Here is a 22721-nt window from a genome sequence, read left to right on the forward strand (position 1 = left end):
TTGAGTTGTTGCAGATAGTGATCGTCCGTGATAGGAAGGATTTCCTGTTCTGGTCACTACGTCTGCAGAAATACAGCAGTCTTTTAGAGAAACTGCTCTGCTGTCCAGCGTTTGGTGGAGAGGGTTGTCCATGATGAATATCTGCCTCTGCAGCCGTCTTCATCATGTTGTTGAGTCTGAAAAAGATCTCAAATATTTCGGTGCACAGGATCTCATCTAACTCAGAAAGTAGGGTCTGCTCATCCCCTTCTGGAGTACGGCATCCTGGGGGATTGGGCTGAAATAAGGATAGCACATTTACCACGGTAAACGTAAATTAATGGGATATATGAAGTAAAACTAAAGTAGCTCAAAGGGTGAATCTGCATAAAATCATGTGCACATGCTTGATCCTTATTTATATGGCTATATTTAGCCATATTTTGTGTGTAAACCCTCCCTCATTTATCATGTGCATAGTCAAACATTGTTTGAATCACAACTTAAAAGACTTGGTAGCAGCAGGAAAGGAGCACGGTTGACCAAATGTGTTATGTGTATTACTTGTCAATGAAGAAGGGAAAAAGACACCCAATACATTTTGAGATTTCAGTTTTGGGATTAAACATAAACTGAAGTAGCAGAGGGATCATCTCTGCCAGCTCAGAGTTTTACCTCGCCCTTGGATTACAATCAACGAAGGACAACCCAGAAGAGTAAAACAGCACTTGATCCAGTTATTAACAGCTACAAGTAAAGAATATTGCCCTCTAAATGTTTGTTCTCACCTTGAAGTCACTTAGCCAGATCATAGCAACAATTTCCATATTTATAGAGCCCGTATTTAAATAAGTAGTGTAACACATTCATATTTTTCTGCCATTCTAGTTAACTTTGTTTGACTTGTATCCTTTTATCTTTTTAGTTTTATGCTTCACCACCAAGAGTGTGTGTATACATGGTCTGATGAGTTGCCCACTTTCTGACTACAAGTCAGACTACAAGTTCTTTGCGTGTACACATGTACGTGTACGAGAGGGGGAGTAAAATGTGGGATGGTCCTGCACACTACCCTCACACACCAGGACCTCTGTGACAAACATTAGTAGAAGTATTGGAGTTTTGACATAAAAAAAAAAAAACTGAAAACAGTGAAACTCTTTATGCAGATATATTCATGCATGAAGGAACACCAACGATCAAGACCAATAAATCCATCAAAGATCAGTTTTTCTCTTCTACCAACTCCCCAACAAAGACTGAAGAGCTTTAGTTTTTACGGTAAATGTTTTTTTTTTTACTTCTGGGACATGAAATAATAAGTATAAGATGCATAACTTGTGTACGACCTATTTTCATGTACATTTTTATGCTAAAGCACATTTCTTTACAGAAATGCGTGAAGGCTAGGACCTGCTGGCCAACGTTAGAGTCTCCCCTCAGGAGAGAAGATATGTGGGTCAAACGCTGCAAAAATGGAGAAAAAGCTAAAACTAAACTTTGTGGTGAGAAAAGCGAGACATGTAAAACATCAGCTCCAGAGGGGGTTCATGAATTTTTAATATCTGGGTCAACTTAGCAGCCTTGAATAACTCCAAGTACATCAGATTGTTGTGATTACAGTTGTATTAAAAAGTACAGACAACTCGTTAGTCTCTGAAGTATTTACAGGTCCACGGTTACGATGGATTCATCACAAAAACGCTGCATGTTCAGTGCTGTTTGGAGAGACACAGCCACCGCTGAGGCACTTCGTAGGTGCTCCGGTGTTCCGTGTCGTCGTAGGGGACGTGCCAGAAGTCTCCTGAGGTCTGCACGATGGTGTCATAGCTGGGAATACTCTGTCAAGACACAAACCATCGTCAGTTCTTGATGTTTTCCCATGGCAGTTAACTGCCCAGGCCGTTTCCTCACCTGAAAGCGCACCCTCCTGCCGGCCGAGACAAATCCATCCACCAGCAGCTGATGGCCCCTCTGCCACTTAAAGAAGAGGCGTCTGGTCGGCCCGTCGGGGAGACACGCCTTGTGGTCCCTCATCAGGTCCTGGCTCACGAACCGACAGTGGTTCCCAGAATGCAAAGTGGCGTACAGCAGGAAGGGGTCATCTTCAGAACTGATAAGGCAAACATGTGCAGTCAGGTTGTGTGTTTTAAACAAACACGTACGGCACAACGTACTGCACCTGTGAGTTTATGTCTGCTTGTGCGGCTCATTTTATGAGTGACCAACTTTTGATAGTGTTTCATGTGTATAGATCAGGGGTGTCAAATGTGCGGCCCGAGAGAGATTTTCATGCGGCCCGCGAGAAGTTTTCAACGCAAAAAAACAAAATGTTAATTTACTAAAAAGGAAGGCATAAATAATTGCCATGAATCGCAGCATATCCGATAATATATTTCTTCTACAAATCCATCGTTATTCAACAAAGAGAGCAGTTTTCAAAATTTTTTTCGTTTTCTAGAATGCATTTGCCGATTTTATTTCTTTGTAGACGGTCGTTTATTTTTATTAACTGACTACTATTATATATTTTCGCAGGAAAAATATCACTGCTAAAAAAGATGATAGAAGATATTTATTCAGAGAATTTCAGTTTTGAATACGAGGATAGTGACAAAGTAAAACAGTTAAAAGAGAAGTGCTGACTTTTTCGGCACACTGGCGTAAATATCCGCGCCAATTTTTAAAAATAAATACACTTAATTGTACTGGAAAAATCTCTAAATCACAAAGAAACACTCTCGGATGTAATAAGAAAGATTTTGCTTTTAATTAAATTTCCTATAAAAAAGCGAAATATAAAAAAAAACATACTTGTTTCTGTTTATCTTTCTAAAATGATACTAAAAGTATCTTACATAATTCAAGAAAAGATCCTGAAGAAATATATTTTACATAATTAGAGTATAAACAAAGTGCATATTTCCTTTAAAATTAACTAAACTGATATTGGATTAGATAACAATAGTAAAAAAAAAAAAAGAATTAGAAAAAAAAAATTTTGCACCGTTTTTGTTATTTTGAGCGTACGGCCCACGAAAAAAAAAATTGGTCAAATCCGGCCCGCCAAGCAAAATGAGTTCACCCCTGGTATAGATCCACAATACTCAACGATTAAGCTCACATGTTGTCAGTAAAGAAGCAATGAGCTTTCTGCTGGAGAAGGGCCATGTTGCGTCGGTCCCAGGACCTGGAGGGGTTCAGCATGTGTTTCCTGCCCAGCACCAGAACAGCCAGACCCTGGCGCTCCAGCTCCGACACCACCGCCAACAGCTGAAACACAGTAGCACGTCTCACTGCTTTATACTCACTTTAGAAGTAAAACATAAATATCTAATGGTTAACATGCAACTAAACTGTCAGGACGTCCAAACTCCATTTAGATGCACAACAAATGATGAAAGTAGCAGCTTTTACGTGAGTAATGCAAACTTTAAAACCTGTCTTCACACACTTTGCATTTGCAAATGCCGTCTGTTTAGAAGAGACATGCGAGCATAGATCTTAAAAATCCCCTGAAAGATAAGCAGTGGAGGTTATTTGCAAGTTGCGATTGTGTGCAAGTTACATGCGTTAGCAGGTGTACACATCACGTCAAGTTGTGCTTTATTTTGGCTTTGACAGGAGGAAGGTTATTTCTGAACTGATCATTAGATGTGGCAGAGACAAAAAGAACACAACTCGATTCATTCTCTTAGATAACACTGAGAAACATGTCTGCTGAGTTACTGCCACAGTGAAATAAACAGTTTTTAAGAACCGAGTACTCCCAAGAAAGCTTTCACAATGATAGGGTTCTGATTTAAAGACCTAATAGGAGCGTCTGTTTCCAACAGAGCACCTTAATTTTAGGTAACAAGCTCGTTCGTAGTGCCAAGAGTGAAGAAGCAGTTTATCTTTGGGAGGGAGTCGCCCTCTCAGCCTTCAAGATCACCTGTAAAACTGTCCTTTATCATAGAGTTCATACACATGTTGTTACCCTCCCATTAAAGAAAGAAAACCCCACAACATAAATAACTTGAAACTGACAAAAGTGTACTGAATAATTGATTTCTTAAAATTGACAAATTACATTTTTCAATTGGGATTAAACAGAATCACTGAATAAAGAGATAAATAAAAACCCTAATGGACCTGGCATGGACAAAAACAGGCTGTTAATGTTTTTGCTGCACAATCAAGCTATTTTTGTGACTCAATGAGACTTCTGCACCTGAACGCAGGTTTATATTTTATTATTATTATTTAACAGGATTTAGGATCAGGGCTCACAGAAGAACACTTTAGGATGGTCCAATGTTTAGTTCTTCACTTTTCTTGGGTGTTTTGGGCCATTATCCTGATGGACGACCCATGAGCTGCGACCAAGACCAGGCTTCCTGACACTGAACAGCACTGAAGTAATATAATAGCACTTTGAATTAAAGATTTGGCAATACAGCTAGAATTATTTAATTATATTTTTACATGCAAAAGGGTCAAAACTTCGCCAGTACAGCAGTTTTACAAAACAGAGCTCGGTGCTCTTTAGACAAAATAACATGCAGCTCTCAAAACAGCATCTTTGCAGCTGTGTATGAAAGCCAAACCCAAACTGCACAGACACAATACCGGTCCGACTGGAGCGGTGCTGACCTCACAGAGTGACTGGAAATGTTCCATCACAATTTCATTTGAATCTGCGCAGATTGAAGAAACCATAAACCAGACGCAGCGAGCAGCTCCAGAACACAACCGGGCCTCCTCCATGTTTCACAGTAATAACAGTTTTCTTTTCTTTAAATGCTTCATTTTTGTGTCTGTGAGCTTAGAGCTGATGTGACTGATCAAAAAGCTCCAGTTTTTTCTCATCTTTCCAAAGAACGTTTGTGGTCTGACATTATGTATTTTGACAAATTCCAGTCTGGCTTTTTTATGATTTTCTTTCAACAGTGGAGTCTTACTGGGTTGCCACTTTGGTGCAAATGGATGGTTTGATGTGACGCGGATGTACGTTGACCTTGGAGTTCACCTTGAACTTTAGTTACCATTTGTATCATCGCTCTCTTCAGTTATCATCAGTTTTCCTCTTGTGTCCACATCCAGAGAGTCTAGCTACAGTCCTGTGGACTCTAGACTCCTGAATGACAGTTCCAACTGTAGTTGGTAGTTGGAGATGGTCTTACAGCCTTGACCTAAACATGCTAGTCTATAGTTTTCCCTCTGATCTCCTCAGACAACACTGATCTTTGTTTACTCCACGTTCGGTGACGCGAACACCATGATACTAAACAGCAGAGTGACGACTTTTAAACCTTACATTCATCAAATTTGAAGTAAATGATCATTTATGATTACTTTTGTCAGTTTCAATTTATGCAAGTGACTATTGTGGGTTTTCCTTTCTTTGATGTAAATGTACCAACAAAATTGTCCATGTTTGTAGTTAGGACCGCTGGTGGATCTTCATGATGCTAATGTGAATATGCCGTTATTCATGGCATTAACTTTGTTTCAAATATTTTTATTGAACAAATAATTTTCAATTGCAACAGTTTTAGACATATGATTGTTTTTTGTTTGTTTGTTTTTTTACACAAAAATGTAACAATATTTAGCAGTAGATGAAATAAAAATAATAAATAAAAAATTTAAAAAAAACACACAAAAAAAGGGAGCAAAGCACAGTTGGGCTCGATTGTGTGTAAAGGAAAAAGAAATTCTACAAATGTCTAAACCGAGCTGTGAGAATAACTCCTGAGGAAACAAAACATGAAAACAAAAAACCGAAAGCCAAGGCACACATAATACCCACCCATTCTCCCTCTCATACCCACCCACAGACTGCACAGTTCAGTTTCCTTTAAGAAAAGAGATTAAAGGATGCCAAATCTTTTCAAACTCTGGTAATTTGTCATTAACAGTGTATCTTATTTTCTCCAGGTGGAGTGTATCTGTCAGTTCAGTAATCCATAACTTCAATGAGGGAATATCTTTACCTTTCCAGAATTGCAGGATAAGTTTTTTTGCCGTTATCAAAAAGTATGATATAAGCCTGAGTTTTGCGGGATCTATATTTCCCATTCGATGAGGAATTCCAAAAATAATAAGAAATGGGTTCGGATTTATTTTTGTTATCAGTACTTTGGAAAGATACTCAAATATATTGGTCCAAAAAGTTTGAAGCTTTGGGCAGGTTGCAAAACTGTGCATTAATGTTCCTTTCTCTACACTGCATTTTTCACATATAGGTGAAGTTTCTGGGTATATTTTGTTAAGTTTTTCTCTGGAGTAATGGAGCCTGTGTACAACTTTGTACTGGATTAAGCAATGACGAGCGTTGATGGAGGTGCTCTTTATCATCTCTAAACATGGCATTAACTTTGTGTTTCGCTTCTTTATTTCTTTGTCTTATAGCACATGTCATGGTTCGTTAAAGTCTCTATTCTGTCATCTCATCCCACGACCGGTTGAAGCAGAGCACGACCTGCTGAAGACCCTGAAGCCTGAGGGATTCATCAGAAACCTAAGAACCATTCTTGTTCAATTTAAATGAGAGACTCTACCAATTACGTTTCCAATGAAAGATGACAACTTGAAAGGTAACAGCATGAAAGTGTTGCATCAAGTCACAATGGATTAAAAATAAGTTGTTTCTGTTGTTGTGGAATTTCTTCACAACGACCAAATAAATTGTTTCAGGTCAATATCAGATTTTTTTGATTGGGCTTAGTTGTGTGCGAAAGCTCTGCTCAGAATTCCTGCTTGTGTGAATAATGATCCATAAAAAGAGGACTGGATTTCAAAGTAAATAGAAGTGGGAAAGTTTTTGTTTTTGTCATTTCCATCCTGTACACTTTAAAAAGAGCAAAAAGAAAAAGGCGTGGGTACTGAGAACTGCACGGTCAGTTCTCAGTGACAACCCCTCTGGCAGCTCGCACAGCCAAAGCCTTTTTTGTAGCCTCTTAAGAGTCTTTCAGATCTTGTTCGGGGGATTTTCTCTCATTCTTCCTGTCAGAAGCTTCTAGTTCTGAGAGTCTAAGGTCCTCTCGCATGAGGTCAGTCGAAAAGTTTTATTTGGCTTTTGATACTGGGGGACTGTGATCCACGGACTGGAGGTAGCTTTTGTGGATTTGAGGAGTGGTTTGGATCATAAAGTTCTTTGAGAACTCTTTTCATCTTTGAGTGATTTATAAATGGTGTGTTTGTCTTCAGTACTTTAATTGAATCCGTTTGGCTCCTAACAGTCAAAATTTCCCTTGTGTGATGTGTGAAGTATCCGGTTTCTAACAGTTGGGGAGTACCTTCTTATGCAAACCTGCACCTTTTACCCCCCCGATCCACCTGGGACTACAGCAGCTAGTAAGTCCCATTTCAGCACAGAACTTGCATTTAAAATGCATCAGTCTTGTACATATGATCATCTGCGAACAGACAGCATTAAATGATGTGGTGACGGTGCAGGAAAAGTGTTCTTCATTACCAGGAAGTAGTTTCACTGGTGTGGCTGCAGAACAGGCCAGTCTGCAAAATCTACCCAAATCTACTCTTTTACAATCAAACCGGGGCTGTGATTTGTTAATGATGGGTTGGTTTACAGTTGTTGGTTGATTGTTGGGACAAAGTTGGAGGAGACTCGCTTAATATAAAGCTTAAAAACTTGGGTTACATGACCTTTTCTAATAATGACTGTTAATAGGCCATAACTAGCATGTTGATAAAAGTCTTGGTTAGTTGAAAGTACACACGTGTTGTTACCATGCCATTAAAGAAAGAAAAAGCTACAATGGTCAACTTGAAACTGACAAAAGTAATTACCGGTATAAGAATCCCTTAAAATAAGATTCACTGATGAAAATCAGACATTGTTTTTGAATCGTCATTAAAAAAAAAAAAACTAAAAAAAAACACCAAATAAATGAAATTGGCCTTGAGAAATGATTTGCCATCTCTGGAAAAGATTGAAAATATTTTGACGACAGTGAACGTTATATTAAACCACAATTCCAGTCAATTTTCATTAAGTCGTTATCTATTATCACTTTTGTCAGTTTCAAGCTATTTCAGTGAGCGTTGTGGGTTTTTCTTTCATTCAAGGGAGAGATATGTGTGTAGGTTCACGTTAGTTTCCAAAACCCACTCGTTTGTTTTCACTCTACCCTTTAGACAGGAAAAAAATACATCTGAACAGACAGGCGAGCAGGTTAGGTGCTGTTAAAAGCAGATACTGGCCAGTTATAGACGATCCCCTCCACACGTGTCACCCCAGACACACACTCAAGGGTTAGTCATTGTGAGACAGACAGAAAACCCCCGGTGTTGGACAGACATACATGAACGGAAGAAACCACTAAAATCTAGATTATAAAACTGCTAATGCCTGTGTCAAGAGAGCAGATGTGAAATGATCCTGTAAGGCGTTTAGATTTGAATCAACTGCACTTTGCACATGTGTGCATGTGTAAATATTCTCACCGTCTCCGACAGCTTGAACTTGTCTTTGTTGATATTTGCAACGTTCAGTCCATCTATGACCACATCAAAGGCCGGCTTGCTCTTCACAAATGTCTTGAACTGCTCCAGCTCCTGAACAGACGTACAAAAGACAGACAGACTTGGTTTACACAGTTAGATAACTAAACACCAACTAGGCCGGTGTAAGACTGGACAAAAAAGTGATTTAAAAAAGACTAGTTGTTCATTGTGCTGAACTATTTTATAATTAAGCTGTAAAATAGTTATTTTGAAAGCCTGTGCAGCACCTAAATGCTGAAATTGCAGGTGATAGTCTTGTGTGTCATTGTTAACATGTTGACAGTCTGCATTCATCTGGTAAAGTAAGAAGTTGGCAAGCTGTTATTGCCCGCTAGCGCTTCATCTAAGGTTCAGATCAGCCCGATTCAAACTGATACTTTTACTACATTTGATCTGAATCCAAATAAACATTTCCTTAGTCCTTGTGCTGTTACAGGAAAAGGCAACATGATCCTAAACTTGGAAGAATACCTCCTTTAACACCTGAGACTAACTGCACACATCTATTCAATGTAAATGTATTTAATGTAACACGACTCCATCGTAAAAGTCTCGGTCCTGCTGGGAAGAGCAGCGGGGTCGTGATGTTCCCACAAACGTTCATGATAATCTATCGCATGACTTTTGTTTTGTCATCACCTTGCAAACCGTGCTGACGTGTCATGAATCTGTATCTGGACAAAGCTGCCTCGAGACCAGAGAGGACCAGAGAAGCAAACAACCAATCAGAGGAGTGGAGCGTGCAACATATCAGACACAATCAAAGACGTCAAAATGGCATTGACTGTTGTCCGCTTTGCCGTTATGAGCAACTGTGCTGCCGTCTCGGCTGCTTTGAGCAGTAGGTGATTGGGCAGACGTGTTCTGTAGCGCAGTGGTCCCCAACCTTTTCTGAACCGCGGACTGGTTTAATGTCTGACAATATTTTCACGGCCCAATCTAAAGGTGTAGCTGAAACTAAATAAAATGACAAGATCAGCACTAAAAACTGTGTTTTTTTTTTGTCTATAGTAATAATAATAATAATAATAATAATAATAATAATAATAATAATAAAACATTTTCGAAAAAATAAAATAATGGAAATTGTAAATGACCTTTTAATGAGTATTTCTATAAATGTGTTTTTATGTTTGTTTTCTCATTAACGTTATTTAAAGCCAGGCTTTTATTTTATTTTTTATATATTAAGGAGACCGATATTTAGTGCTTTTATATTGAAGGCGTCTCGCCGAGACCTTGTAAACATCCGGCGCTTCGGACTTTAACGGTAAAAGTTTAACGGCCGTAGAAAGTGTGTCTGAAAGAATAAACGAGTGTCAGAAATGCTAGAGTGGAGCCTAACTGACACACAAAGCTCCTGGCTGATAAGGATTTGTTTTCTTTGCAAAGTTTATGCCGTATTTATGTCCAGCTTGAGTTTGGTTGCCATGGTTACTCATGTATCGTGGTTAACGGCAGCCGACTGAGCAGCTGTGTTGCTCTGTATTTAAGTTAAATGAAACTTATATGAATGTAGAAAGACTAACTCTATTTTATTTTATTCCTTTATATTTTTCTTTCTGTGCGGCCTGGTACCAAATGAACCACGGTCCGGTACCGGGCCACGGCCCAGGGGTTGGGGACCACTGATGTACCGGACCCAGTTCTCCACAGACACCTCTCACAGGGTGACTAATGGCTGGCCACGTCATGTTTCACTCCCTAAGTTCAGAAAAGGTTCTGAGATCAGCCCAGTTCTGAGATCTTTAGACTGGTTTGATTCTGGTTTCTACTTTTAGTTTAGTGATCCGTCTGAACTACGTTTCTGCTGATTCTTGGTGATCCTCCCCGATATTGCGGACATTTCGGTTGCCTCATCTACATGCAGGTACGCCAGTATGTGTATCATTGTACCGGTACCTCCCTCGAATGCTCGCTAAACTTTTCTTTATCCAAAGACACGACAAGGTGAGCTTTGCTGGAGAAAAACCCATTTCTCTTTCTTAAACTTTATTTTCAAAGATTTTTATATTTTTGACATTACAACTAAAATGTAACAATGACATAAAATTAAAAGCAAAGCAAGATAAAAGAAAGAAGAATAAGAGCCGCTCTGAAATCAACAGCAAAAGGAAAAGCCACGTGGCAGCATTGGAAGTTCACCTCCATCAAAAGTCCCAAACATAAATCCCAGGCCATCAATTACACATATGTATACACCGACACAGAGGGACGTGAAGAACCTGTGCAACTGTCTATCTTCATAAACATCTGCCTCACATTCTCCAATAAGTAGTACATTTACCCATATTGAGGTTCAAGGAGAAGGTTATTTTTTCCATAATATATACTTCATTCATAATTCCTGTCCATTCCTCTTTTGTCGGGGGCTCTTTAGTTAGCCACCTCCTTGTTAGAGCTTTTTTACTGGCTGCTAACATTATTTTAAACAGGTATTTGTCACTTGGGTCAAGTGTGGCAGGGATATTCCCAAGATATATTATTTTGAAATCCTGTGTGATCTGTAAACCCAATATTGAGTTGGTTATATTTATTATATCCCCCCCAGTAGGGCTGGATCTTTGGGCAGTCCCAGAAGATGTGGAAATGGTCTGCCTGGGGGTTTCCACACTCCCTCCAGCATTGTCCACTTCCTGGCTGATCTTTCATTTTTGGAGTGATGAAAAATCGTACCATATTTTTCCACGCAAATTCCCTCCATAGACCCGAACTCGAGGTGCTCAATTGGGTTTTACAAATGTTTGACCAATCCTCGTCTGATATTTTTATTAAGAAAAACCCATTTCATGTTCAGTTTTGTAAATAGTTATTTAACGATAACTAAGGCAAAATACAAAAGTGAGAGAAATGAGAGAAGAAACTGAATACATGCTTAGATATTAAGAGGGTATGTGGCAGCTGTGAGCTGTAATTAACTACAGTAATTAACAGACCATCAGCGAGTATCACTACCTGGAAAAACCTGAATTCCTGTGAGTTTGTTGGTCTGGAGGTTTTCAGCGGGGTGTTAAAACACTGCCAGCTGTCGCCGCTGCCGTCACTCTCTTAAGAGCTTTCAGGCAACCTTCAAACAATCTGGACTTCATCATTATACCCCGAGAAAAACTGGAAAATAACGATCCCGTCAAAGTTTGGACCTCGACCCGATTAAAGTCCTTCTCGACTAAAGCGTAGCAACATTAAAAAAGAGGAGTGGGCTAAAAATTCTTCTATAATGACATGAAAAATTGATAACGTCACACAAAAAACTTTACTTTAAGTTGTGTTGTTTGTCTGAGTTTGAATTTACCCCTTTTTTTTTTTTAAATGTACATATTACATACAGAGAAGTCTCCGTTTGTTGTTTCTCGGGACTTGAGAGGGGTAAATGAGCTCCACCTGGGAGTTTGCCTGTCTGATTCTTGGTTTTGTCTTTAAGCACAAGCTTTCCAGTAAAATGATGTAAGAAAAAAAACAAACAAAAAGAAACCACCTTCCCTTCGCGGCAGTGAGTCGGCCAACTGGCCCCACAACTGTTCAGCTGTGGAGACCTGTGTGTTCTCAAAGTTTTGAAGAAAATTAAAGTCATAAACCCACTGATTTCCCCCAAATGTGTGAAGGTAACAAAAGAAACAACTTTCGATTAGACTCATACTTGACTGTATTATACAAATCAGGCTTTGATTTCTTTCAAACCCCCTTCAAAGAGCTTCACCTCCATCGTCATTTTAGCCTAAAATGACACTTTCCTGCTCTAGAAGCCCCCAGAAGCCCCCAGAAATGTACAGAGAAGCCATGTGATTTGCATAAAGTTTTCTGTTAGACTGCAGGGAATAAACACAGCCGTCATCGACGCGACGGGAGGCTGTTTGAGCTTCTGCCCCACCGAGGGGAGCGCCGCTCTGCCTGCTGTACCTTCGCACTGCAACAGCAACTACTGAAGCTGAGAAAAGGCCTCCAGCACCAGAACACCGTCAGTGCTTTCACATTCAAGTCGCAGCAATATGGAAATAAGCTGCTGAGAATTCCCCTGGACTTGAAACTTGAGCATGTGTGCTGTATGATTAACATTTAATCAAAATGTGAACGCAAAGATGCAAAAGAGGGTTGCAATATTCCTCCTCTGATGGGACTGCGGTGTAGATAAAACATCCTCCATCCCCCTTCTAATTATGTTTTATCTGTTTAGATTGCTTAAGTACACACACGCACACTAATTAGCTGTGCAGCAGCCAGCTGCCTCCCGTGGAGATGAGAGATAAATGTCGTGAGTAACAGACACGAGTGTGGGGATGAATAATTACTCACGGGCTTGTACAGTTAAAGAAAAAAAGAAAAAAGAACAGAATGACATATATTCACTGACAAAGAGGAGCGATTGAAGGGTAAGAGAAGGAGGAAAAAAGGACGTGCAGACAAAGTCCAGCGTAACTGTCCGGGGACTTTCCAGAGCTGATATATGAAACCAGCTTATTGTGTTGCTGTGGATAATATGACTTATTGCACACACACACACGCACACGCACGCACGCACGCACGCACGCACGCACGCACGCACGCACGCACGCACACACGCACGCACACACACACAACCACACACACTTTTATAACGAAGGAAAACAGTGTTTTTGAAACATGTATTAAAAGATTAGAACTTGTTTAAATTAAACCACAAAAGAAATGAAAAAACAAACTCAGAGTTGCAGAATCCTGAATTAAAACCTGTCCTGAGCCAGTTGGTCTGACACTAATTCTAATCTTAAAATCTGATTCAGTAGTTAATGTTTAATTCCTATAAGCTTAATATCACATATTTGGCCTAAAAGACTGATTTGACCAATGAAAACACATGTGAACAAAGTTATATTGTAAAATACTGTTGAAGCCAAGTGGTTTTTCATGTCTCAACTGGGGGATTTTGTCCTCTTCCAGTCAGACGTTTGTAATTCAGAGGAAATTCTCGGGTCATCTTTTATCCGCTGCTCTTTTGGGGAGAGCGTGAATAATTCAGATAACTGTGGGTCACGGCAAAACCTCCAGCGTGACCCCCCCCCGGGGCAGTCCATCAGGAATTTTCAGGGTAATGCTGTAGAAGACATGCTTCTTCAGCTTCTTTACGGATGGTGTGATGTTTGGTTAGCAGACATCTTATAATACATGGCCCAGACTGCAACTTAAGGCCAACTCATCTGTGATCAACTGCCATGTTTAAAAGTTAGACACTTGTTCTTTTTTATTTTATCTGAACTTCATAGTCCAATTTCAAAGCTAAATGCTTGTTTAAGTGTTAATTTTCATTAACACTTTGATTAATTTTTTGTTAATTATGAAACCACCACTGTGTCACTTTACTTACCGTTTACTGTTTATGCAAATGTTTATGTCTAAATACTGCACACAATAGCCAAATATGGTTCTTTTTCTTCTTTTTTTTTTTTACAAAAATTGCCTTTTGCACTCATCTCTAGTACTAGTAAATGTTGTGTTGTGTTGTATTTATTTTATGTGAAACTTTTTAAGAATGTCTGTCGATCTGTCGTGCCTGCGCACTTTATGTTTATATGTTTATATGTTTCACCGTGCCAAGTGGGAAACGTCCTCTCGATTTCTTGTATGTCTTGACATGTCAAGAATCGACAATAAAGCTACTTTGATACTTAGAATTTTCAGACTTCTGACATTAGATTCTGCAGCAAAGACCAGGAGAGGCTTTCTCCTCACAAGTCTTGGATCAAAGTCACCTATCAAACTGTTTTTTTTTTCTCAATTCAATTAATTCAAAAGGTAAAAACTCCCCTAGTGGGAGAAAAACCTTAAACCAAACGGTGACAAGAAAAATCTGCTTTAGGAGGGAAGAAACCTGGACATGGACCTGGATCATAAGGGGGGGGGGTTCCTGCTGAAGGCCAGCTGGGCCGAGCAGGACGAGAGAGATCAGGTCTAACACATATCTGTATATCTTTACACTTAAAATACACCAGTTTCCAGTAAGCTGTGACAACTGCAATAATGGCCACACACACACACACACACACAGAAAGATGGCGTTTCTATTCTCATATCCTTCCTCTCGCTCTGAGTCTCTGTCCTGCATCTGTTGCTTCACTTTTGAATAAAGCACTCTTTTTACCCTTGAAATGAATTTCCTTTAATGAGAAATTAATAAACTCTTCCTGTGTGTCGTCCAGATTCACATGCCGCCTCTCGTGCTGGAATTCCCCTAAAACTAACGAAACAATTCCACCAACGAACCCCCCCCGACGGAGGGCGTGCAAAGCCATCTTCCTGCTCGTAAAAGAAAAGTTTTAAGTGTTATAGTCCAAATATTGCTGGTTCTAGTTTGAAGATATTTTCTGTTGAATAAAGTTTTTTTTAAATTGACTGCAAGTGAGGGGAAAAGCTCAGCTCTCCACACAGACCGTGCACACATGCACACGTGGGGATGTGCCAGTCAAGACCCTGAACCTGCTGTTACGTCTCAAACAGATCGTGAGAATCTCGTCTCTCAGCTGTTGGTTCTGGGGATCTGCTGACCCACTCACCCACTAATAAACTGGACTTGTGACTCGTGTTACGCCGCTCATATTTGCACAAACCTTTTTGATAAACACATGACTTTGTACAGATTAAATAAAACCATATGACAGGGTTTATTAAAAGGTCATCTGAAGGTTAACCCTCACTAGAACCAACAGCTATGACTTCCTTTGGTCCAGACGTGTCAAATCATTTCATCTGCTCCGAGAGCACCTGCAGAGACAATTATCTACTTATAATATCATGTTTTAGAGGATTACTTGAACCATAATGACACTGTAATGACTTGTCTCACAATGAATCTTCATTTCTTCACCTGGGTTATAATAGTTATACATTTTTTAATAGTTTCTACTTTTATTCAATTATTTCAGTTTAGTTTCAGAGAGTTTAACAAGAGTATCAGTAGTTTTAGTTGCGAAAAGTCTTTTTGAAGTACTGACTTTCTGATATTGAAAAAAAAATCTAGGAGGAAAGAATCTTATAAATGATGCCACACACACCAAAGAATTGTTTATCCTTTCCTTTGAGTAATTACAAGAAAAAAAAGAGTAATTAGAAAAGTAAGTGCCAAACACAAGAAAACAAGGTGTGAAAAGAAAATGAAAAGAAGTTAATTTTTCATGCAATTGTATTTTGTGTCAGTTATTTTGTTAGTTTTCATTTTCACTCAGTTTTTGTTTTATAAAAGTCTTTCATTTGTTGTTTTTATTTCAATTAACAGGAGTATATTTTCAGTTAATTTCAGTTTTACTCCTAGTTTTCATTAACGATAACAACTCTGACCTGCAGCAGTATGGCATCAAAATGAGCTATTTCCAACAACAATTCTGAGGTTAAGTCATCGATCTGAAACAAAAATTTGTTAGAAAAGATAAGTTATAAAAAGGGAAAATTATATATTAAGCTAGAAGCAGAGATAAAAACATGTTTCCACTCAGTGGAGAGGAGCCACTTTTCATTTAGTGGCCTGAAGGCAGCTTTGTACCACATGAACCTCCACATTAGTGATGAATTCATATAAATCATTGATAGTTGAATGTAGAAGTAAATATGCATGCGTTTAAATAGTCTAGCAGTTTCAGCACACCTGGCCCTCTGGCACTACCTGTAATGCTGATGTGGCCTGAGACTGACACCCCTACTTTAATCCATGTCTTGTGTTTCCACTTTGAGTACAACTGATGTATCTTAGGGTGACATGTTTAAAAGATAAGATTGGAAATTACATCCTGGTAGTCCCAAACATCATCCCAAACACAGAAAAAAAGGGCCAGAAAGCCACAAACTTGGAGGATTGGTGAAATCTCTGTCCTAAATCAACAACTGTGTCTCAGACTAAATGCAGATTAGTTGGGAGAAATGGACTCTTAAAGTCTGTGAACCAAAGCAATGGGCAGCTTATAAGTGCGTCTGGGGTTACTTTTTCCGTGGCATCTCTCAAACTCAGTTTATTTGGTGTTTTCTTGACATTCATTTCAGATAATCTCTGCAGCCAGATGCTGGATGATGATGATGCCATCGACTAAACTCCACCGGGAAACACCGGGAAACACCAGGAAAGGTAATGTTCCATGTTGCTCAGCGGAAGTCTGGTTTAACATTTGTTTTAAAAGGTCGAATGTTTACACATTTTCCATGACATGGGACCGCTGGGGTTAATCATTTCCAAAAACAGAAAGCCTGAATAAAAAAAAAAACATTTCTGGCTACGCATGGCTTTAGTTCTCAAACTGTTGACGTTTGCTGAGTTAGCCATGTCCTGTATTCATAGTTAACAGGAGGAAACCATACGTTAACTGATCAATTATTCTATCTATTCAATCTAAAGCACGCTCAAGCCAAACTTTTATTTTTCTTGAGTCCTTATTTCCAACTTTTAAAACCTTATCCTGTTTTTTTTAAATAGCCATAACACTATTTTCAACAAGACAAAGAAAAAAAATCCAACTTATATTTGCAAATATTGATATATCATTAACATTTTCTCTCAAATTGAATTTTATGAATATTGTATTAACTTATAGGAATACCTCGTGTGTAAAACACAATTATACAGATGGAATGCATTGAAATAATTATGTTTTTTCTCATCTTACTGTTAAAAATACGAAGCAAATTCATGTTCACGCATGAACGCGGCGCTCCTTTCTGAGAACCCCTGAACAGGCACAGCCCTTGGGGAGAATTTTATCGAATAAAAGCTACACAAGTAACGATACGAGTCCAGTTTAAGAGAAAGAGAAAGTTCATGTGTCGGTTCCTGCGGTGAAATGCAATAAACTGCAGCTCTAGTGGGACAAAGTGGTGTTGCAGCAAGAATTACTGCACCCCCTTTGCTTGTCAACACAGATCTAAGTGAGCATCAAAACTGTCAATAAAAGCTAAACAAAACATTAATTTGATTGATTTTTAAATATTTTAAAGAATAAATCTTATATATAGCAATTTTAACAGTTGTTTATTAAATTATATACAAATTTACATTAACGTGTTGTATTCTCAAAATGGTTTATTCCTTCATATTCAGATTCAGAGAACTATATATAGCAAACACTAACCAAACTTTCCAGTTTCACCAACAGTAAATGAGACCACGACCCAATATCCTGATTTATAAAACTTTTGTTCCTAAATTTGCTTTTGGTTGTTTTGTTTGTATTTTTTATTTGGTCTATACTGTGTTAAAAAGAAACATTTAAAGTCTTCCCTATGTATCTTTGTACTCTAATATTGTACGCCGGCATATTTCATCTTTTATTGAGACTTTTTGTGTCTTGTCTTGAATTGTATCAAATTAACACACATTTTAATAACCCGTTCCTTTTTCAAATTTCTTAATAGAGAAATTTAAAAATATTGTTTTCAGGTAAGTAATTTATAGGAGAAGTTATATCAGATTTTTTTTTTAATGTAAATTTGTGGTGTTGATCTTGCAGCACAGCTGGACTCTGATGACTTTTGTGAAGCACACTCACAAAAGAATCCATATTATCTCACTCCACTATCCATCTGGGCCCAACGCATACATGTTCAGACCAACCAGTCTGAACTGAACCAATTAAAAATATATTCTAAAAAAGGACCATGGCCGGTTTACTTCAAATCAAATAGACATTTTGGCTTTTACTTCCTTACTGGCAAGACGCCACCTTCTTCTCCACTGGAAGTCGACTAAGGCTCCTTCTAGTACTCAGTGGCTCAACGACACCATGTTTTTTCTAAAGCTGGAAAAGATCAGATATTCACTGAAGGGTAGCTGTAACAAATTTTATAATAAGTGGCTTCCCTTTCTTACATTCTTCCACTCTCTCCAGTCCCTGCCTCCTGATTGATGGATCCCCCCTCCCTCTCTTCTCTCATTCCTCTCTTTCTTCCTCCTTTTCATCTGTTTATTTACTTTTCCTTTGTTTTTTTTTTGCTTTGGGTTTTTTTTTGTTTTTTTTCACCCTTTTTATTCATCTATTTTTTAATGTATACTGTGTAGCTTTAATACTTAAATATTACTTAAAATTATTTTAATGTATTTGTCATTAAAAAAAAAAAAAAAAACATCCTAGGAGGTAGACTTTGCCGTACTTGGAGGGAGTTACAGTACCGGTATATCTTTTTTTAAATTCCTGTTCTATTGTGCCTTACCCCCTAATAAAAATATTAAGACAAAAATATATTCAGAAAAAATATAAGGTGTGAAAACAGCGAGCAGTGGTTTGTATTCAGCAGCTGGGAATGCTCGTGCTTTCTTTTGATCCGTTCGCTTTAACAAAACTTGTGATGGTGATTGACAGATGCTTCATCCAAGTACCTGTTCTTTCCAAATGGTTTCTAACCTGTGTGTGTGTGTATGTGTGTGTGTGTGTGTGTGCGTGCGTGCGTGCGTGCGTGCGTGCGTGCGTGCGTGCGTGCACACATACCTCTGGAGTGGTCTTGTTGAAAACATCTTTCCCCTGAATGATGTCCGTCATCACTCTGTCTCTCAGCATCTGATACTCGTCATCAGTCAGCTGGATGGACTCCAGTTCTGACCCACAACACCTACACACTCCCCTGCAAACAAACACATCAATACACATAAATTACATATATATTACCACAAGGTAGGTGTGTGTAAAAACTGCTTAGTGGTATCATTACTTTGGGGTGACACTGGTCCAGTTTCCTGTCCATTTGTGCTCTGTGAGACTGAAGCGAGAGAATAGAAGAGAAAGACAGGATTGAGGAGGGGGTGATACAGAACATCCAAGTGGAAGAAATAGCTTTCAGTAGTTTAAATGTCCATTTTGTGTTACGAAAAGGCAAAAAGGATGTTTCATCAAAACCGAAGTTACTGTTCATTAAATATATTTTAGTATTAAAGCCAGCACCTTTTGGTGACATTGCTTTAGTTAAATTACCCAATAAATACATTGTATTTCTGCATATCGACTCAAATAAATTACAATAGCTTGGATGTTATAATAACGGACATCTAACTTCAGTTTTCCACAAAAATGGCTGCATCTTTATGACTCCATACCTCTCAAACCAGGTCTTGATGCTGGTGGTGACACTTTGCTGGGGGTAGATCTGGTTGTTCCTCATGTACAGCAGAATCCCCAGCAGCCTCTCCTGCTGCTCAGCCCAGCTCTTCCTCCCCTCTACTCCGTCCTCTTCATGTCTCTGTGCTCGTGTAAACAGAGCATCCCAGGTCTCCTGGTGGGGGGTCAGTCCCTTTTCAAACAGCTCATCATAAAAACTCCAGGCCGTGGTTGTGTCTCCATTCAGCATCGCTCCTGCAATAACATCTCCATAGTTGCGCGCTGATGGGGTAAATACCTACAGAGGTTACAATAAAACTCAGATGATGACATACCAATAAAGTCTTTACTCCAGATGCCCTATCATAAATGTTTTTTTTGATTGATCAATCAATCAATCAATCAAATTTTATTTATATAGCACCTTTCATCCAGGTACATGAAATACAAAGTGCTTTGACATTTTGACTGAAAAATAAGCGTAATAAAAAAAAATAAAAATAAAAACTGGGAGACCAATGCACAATGACATACAATATAGTTAATTAAAATGAAATAATGATAAAAGTTCAAGGATTAAGGCTAAAAAATAATGAGTACACAACAATAAAATATAATAATAAAAACATTACAAGAAATAGATAAATAAATAAAACAAATACCTTAAAAAAATGTTAAACAGAATAAAACTATAAAATTTGATGCTACATAAAAGCCAGACCAAAGAGATGAGTTTTTAGTCTACGTTTAAAAATGTCCACATTTCCAGCTCCTCTCAGATCCTCCGGCAGGCTGTTCCACAGTTTTGGAGCAGAGTGGCTAAAAGCAGCATCACCAGATCCTTTAGTTCTACTCTGTGGAACAGCTAAAAAGGAAGAGCCAGAGGATCTGAGTTCCTTCCTGGTTCATAGAATAAAAACATCTCTGAAATATACTCTGGTGCAAACCCATGTAACGCTTTATAAACTAATAAAAGAACTTTAAAATCGACACGAAAACTAACATCACTGATCAAGTGAATACCGGCTCACCTTCTTGACCTCGTGGAGGATGCTGATGGCCTCCTTCCATCGCGCTGTCCGACTGAAGGACTTGATAAAGAGACTGGAGGCTCCGGTGTCCAGAGAGGGGAAACTTCCTCGCATGATCCTGTAGACATCAAACACCTCGGCATCGTGGCCGCAGCGCGCACACAGCATCAGATATCCAAGTAGCAGCTCATAAGATAGTGTCCCTGTTTCCATGGCAACAAATGTTAGCAGAGACCTGTGGCAGAAAGCATTATGGTTCAACACCCAGGCTTAATTATAGCTTTCCACAGACATATGTTCACATGGTCCAAATATCATAATTAATCTTTAACTGTAGTCACTGAGATTTTACCCCAAAACTGGATATTTTGCAAATTGCAAATATGATATATACTCTCGGGGTTTCTTACTTTGCAATATCTAGCTTTGCATCAGAGTGGAACATTGAACGCATCATCCTGACTTCAAAACGCTGAGGATTTCCCAGAGACTCTTTGAGCTTCTTCCACTCAGCAGGAGGGAGCGGCCGGTCGGGGGGCTGCTCCTTCCCTAAGAAACAGCAGATATTTAGAGCAGAAAAATAAACTATTATAGATGATTAATGCATGATGTACTCATGTAAACTTTGTAGACTACTGGCTAATCGCTGAAGGTATTTACATTTACGTTAAAATAAAACACAAATCTTTTCATTGTGACAATATGGGTCAATGACGTGACGTCTATATTTTCTGAAAAACAGATTTTTTTCAATTCAAAAAAGGTTTAATGGATAAAAAATACCAGATATATATGACCTACCTGTCCCACATGTGTACTCACTTGAATTTTACAATAAATACTAGTTATTTGGGATTTTGTTGTCGTTTTAAGCGTCAAAATATCATGTGGTGCGACCGTCCGACCATGACTCTTGTTTTGAAAACTTTTTTTGAAATCACTCTAAATGTATTTAAATCAATATTCTGCCCTATCTGGTATGATTTCAGAAGTGTCTTGTAGTGTGTAAGATTGTGACACATTTGTATTTATATTTCCATCATAAAATACAAAGTTTGACTGATGTCCATTTTATGAAATATCATGTAGTGCGACCATTAAAAAACAACAATTTTTGTATAATACTGAAAACTTGTAAAAAAAAGATGTCAAGATGTTAAGGAAATTAATTTATTTTAATATGAATCATGGTTGCACCACATGACCTTTTTAAGGCTAGTGCCAATTCATCTTGACAAAAACTCTGAAATCACTTAATTGAAATTTTTTATATGAATTTATGTGTACACAACATTTTTAATGTTTCAACTACTGCAATAGATTCTTTTTTTATTATTATTTTAAAATTGACCTGTTGAAAATCCTTATTCGTCATTGACCCATATACCTGTAAAATTAAATGACTTTTGTACTGTATCCGTTACCTGTTCTGTGGTCAGGCCCTTCCTCATCCTGCTCCACGTCCCTGGAGACTAGTGACTCTTTCCTCTTCTGCTTCTCAGCGGTCCTCTTTGCAGTCCCAGCAGCAAACACAGACTTGGAAAAGTCCTCCCTTCCCTGTCTGAGGGCTTTGTTTTTAACTGCAGTATCAGTCTGTTCATTCCTCCTTTTGTGTGTCTGTGTGACACCCAGCTTTGAGTTCGAGTCTCTTGTGCACAGAAAGCGTGTTGAAGAAAACAGCTTTGGTGAAGATTTTAGTGTGAAGATAGTTGGACATTCTTGGTGAAGGAAAGGATGTAAGGACTTTAAACATATCCTGGCTTTTGAAATCATATTAGAAGCCATGTTAGGATGTTAATCCTGGGAAAAGTGAGACTTTAATGTAAATAAATTATTACTTTAATTAAATATTATTTTGTGATCCAACTAATCACGCACATTATTCTGATTATATGACTTGGTAGGCAGGATATTCAGGTTTTAAACAGCCAGTAAATACCTAATGGTGATTAGATCACTACAGTGTAGTCTAAGTAAAATAATACATGTTTAAACACCCCTGATTTCACCTCTTAAAAGCCAAATCGACCTTTATCAGCTTGTTTTCAGTTGCAGCTACAGACGGCATGACTCCTGTGTCGCACGCTGCTCCGTCATCAATATGGGCTCGCAGTGCTGCATTCACGGACATAGCTAATAGATAGACTTTTGTCGTTTTAGA

The 22721-nt window shown here is 38.5% G+C and overlaps 1 protein-coding gene across 1 annotated transcript; it reads right to left on the minus strand.

Moving 5' to 3' along the window:
• Positions 1-1476: 1476 nt before the first annotated feature.
• On the minus strand, positions 1477-22641 carry prorp (protein only RNase P catalytic subunit). The gene is made up of 10 exons (XM_061744518.1): positions 21985-22641; positions 20971-21109; positions 20561-20795; positions 19529-19827; positions 19147-19194; positions 18927-19059; positions 8434-8544; positions 3104-3252; positions 1894-2092; positions 1477-1820 (listed from the first exon to the last, which is right to left on the minus strand). The coding sequence occupies exons 1-10, from the start codon at positions 22343-22345 to the stop codon at positions 1692-1694; spliced, it is 1803 nt and encodes a 600-aa protein (XP_061600502.1). The 5' UTR covers positions 22346-22641; the 3' UTR covers positions 1477-1691.
• Positions 22642-22721: the final 80 nt, after the last annotated feature.

The sequence above is a fragment of the Cololabis saira genome, chromosome 16, assembly GCF_033807715.1.
Source record: "Cololabis saira isolate AMF1-May2022 chromosome 16, fColSai1.1, whole genome shotgun sequence".
Taxonomy (NCBI): Eukaryota; Metazoa; Chordata; class Actinopteri; order Beloniformes; family Belonidae; genus Cololabis; species Cololabis saira.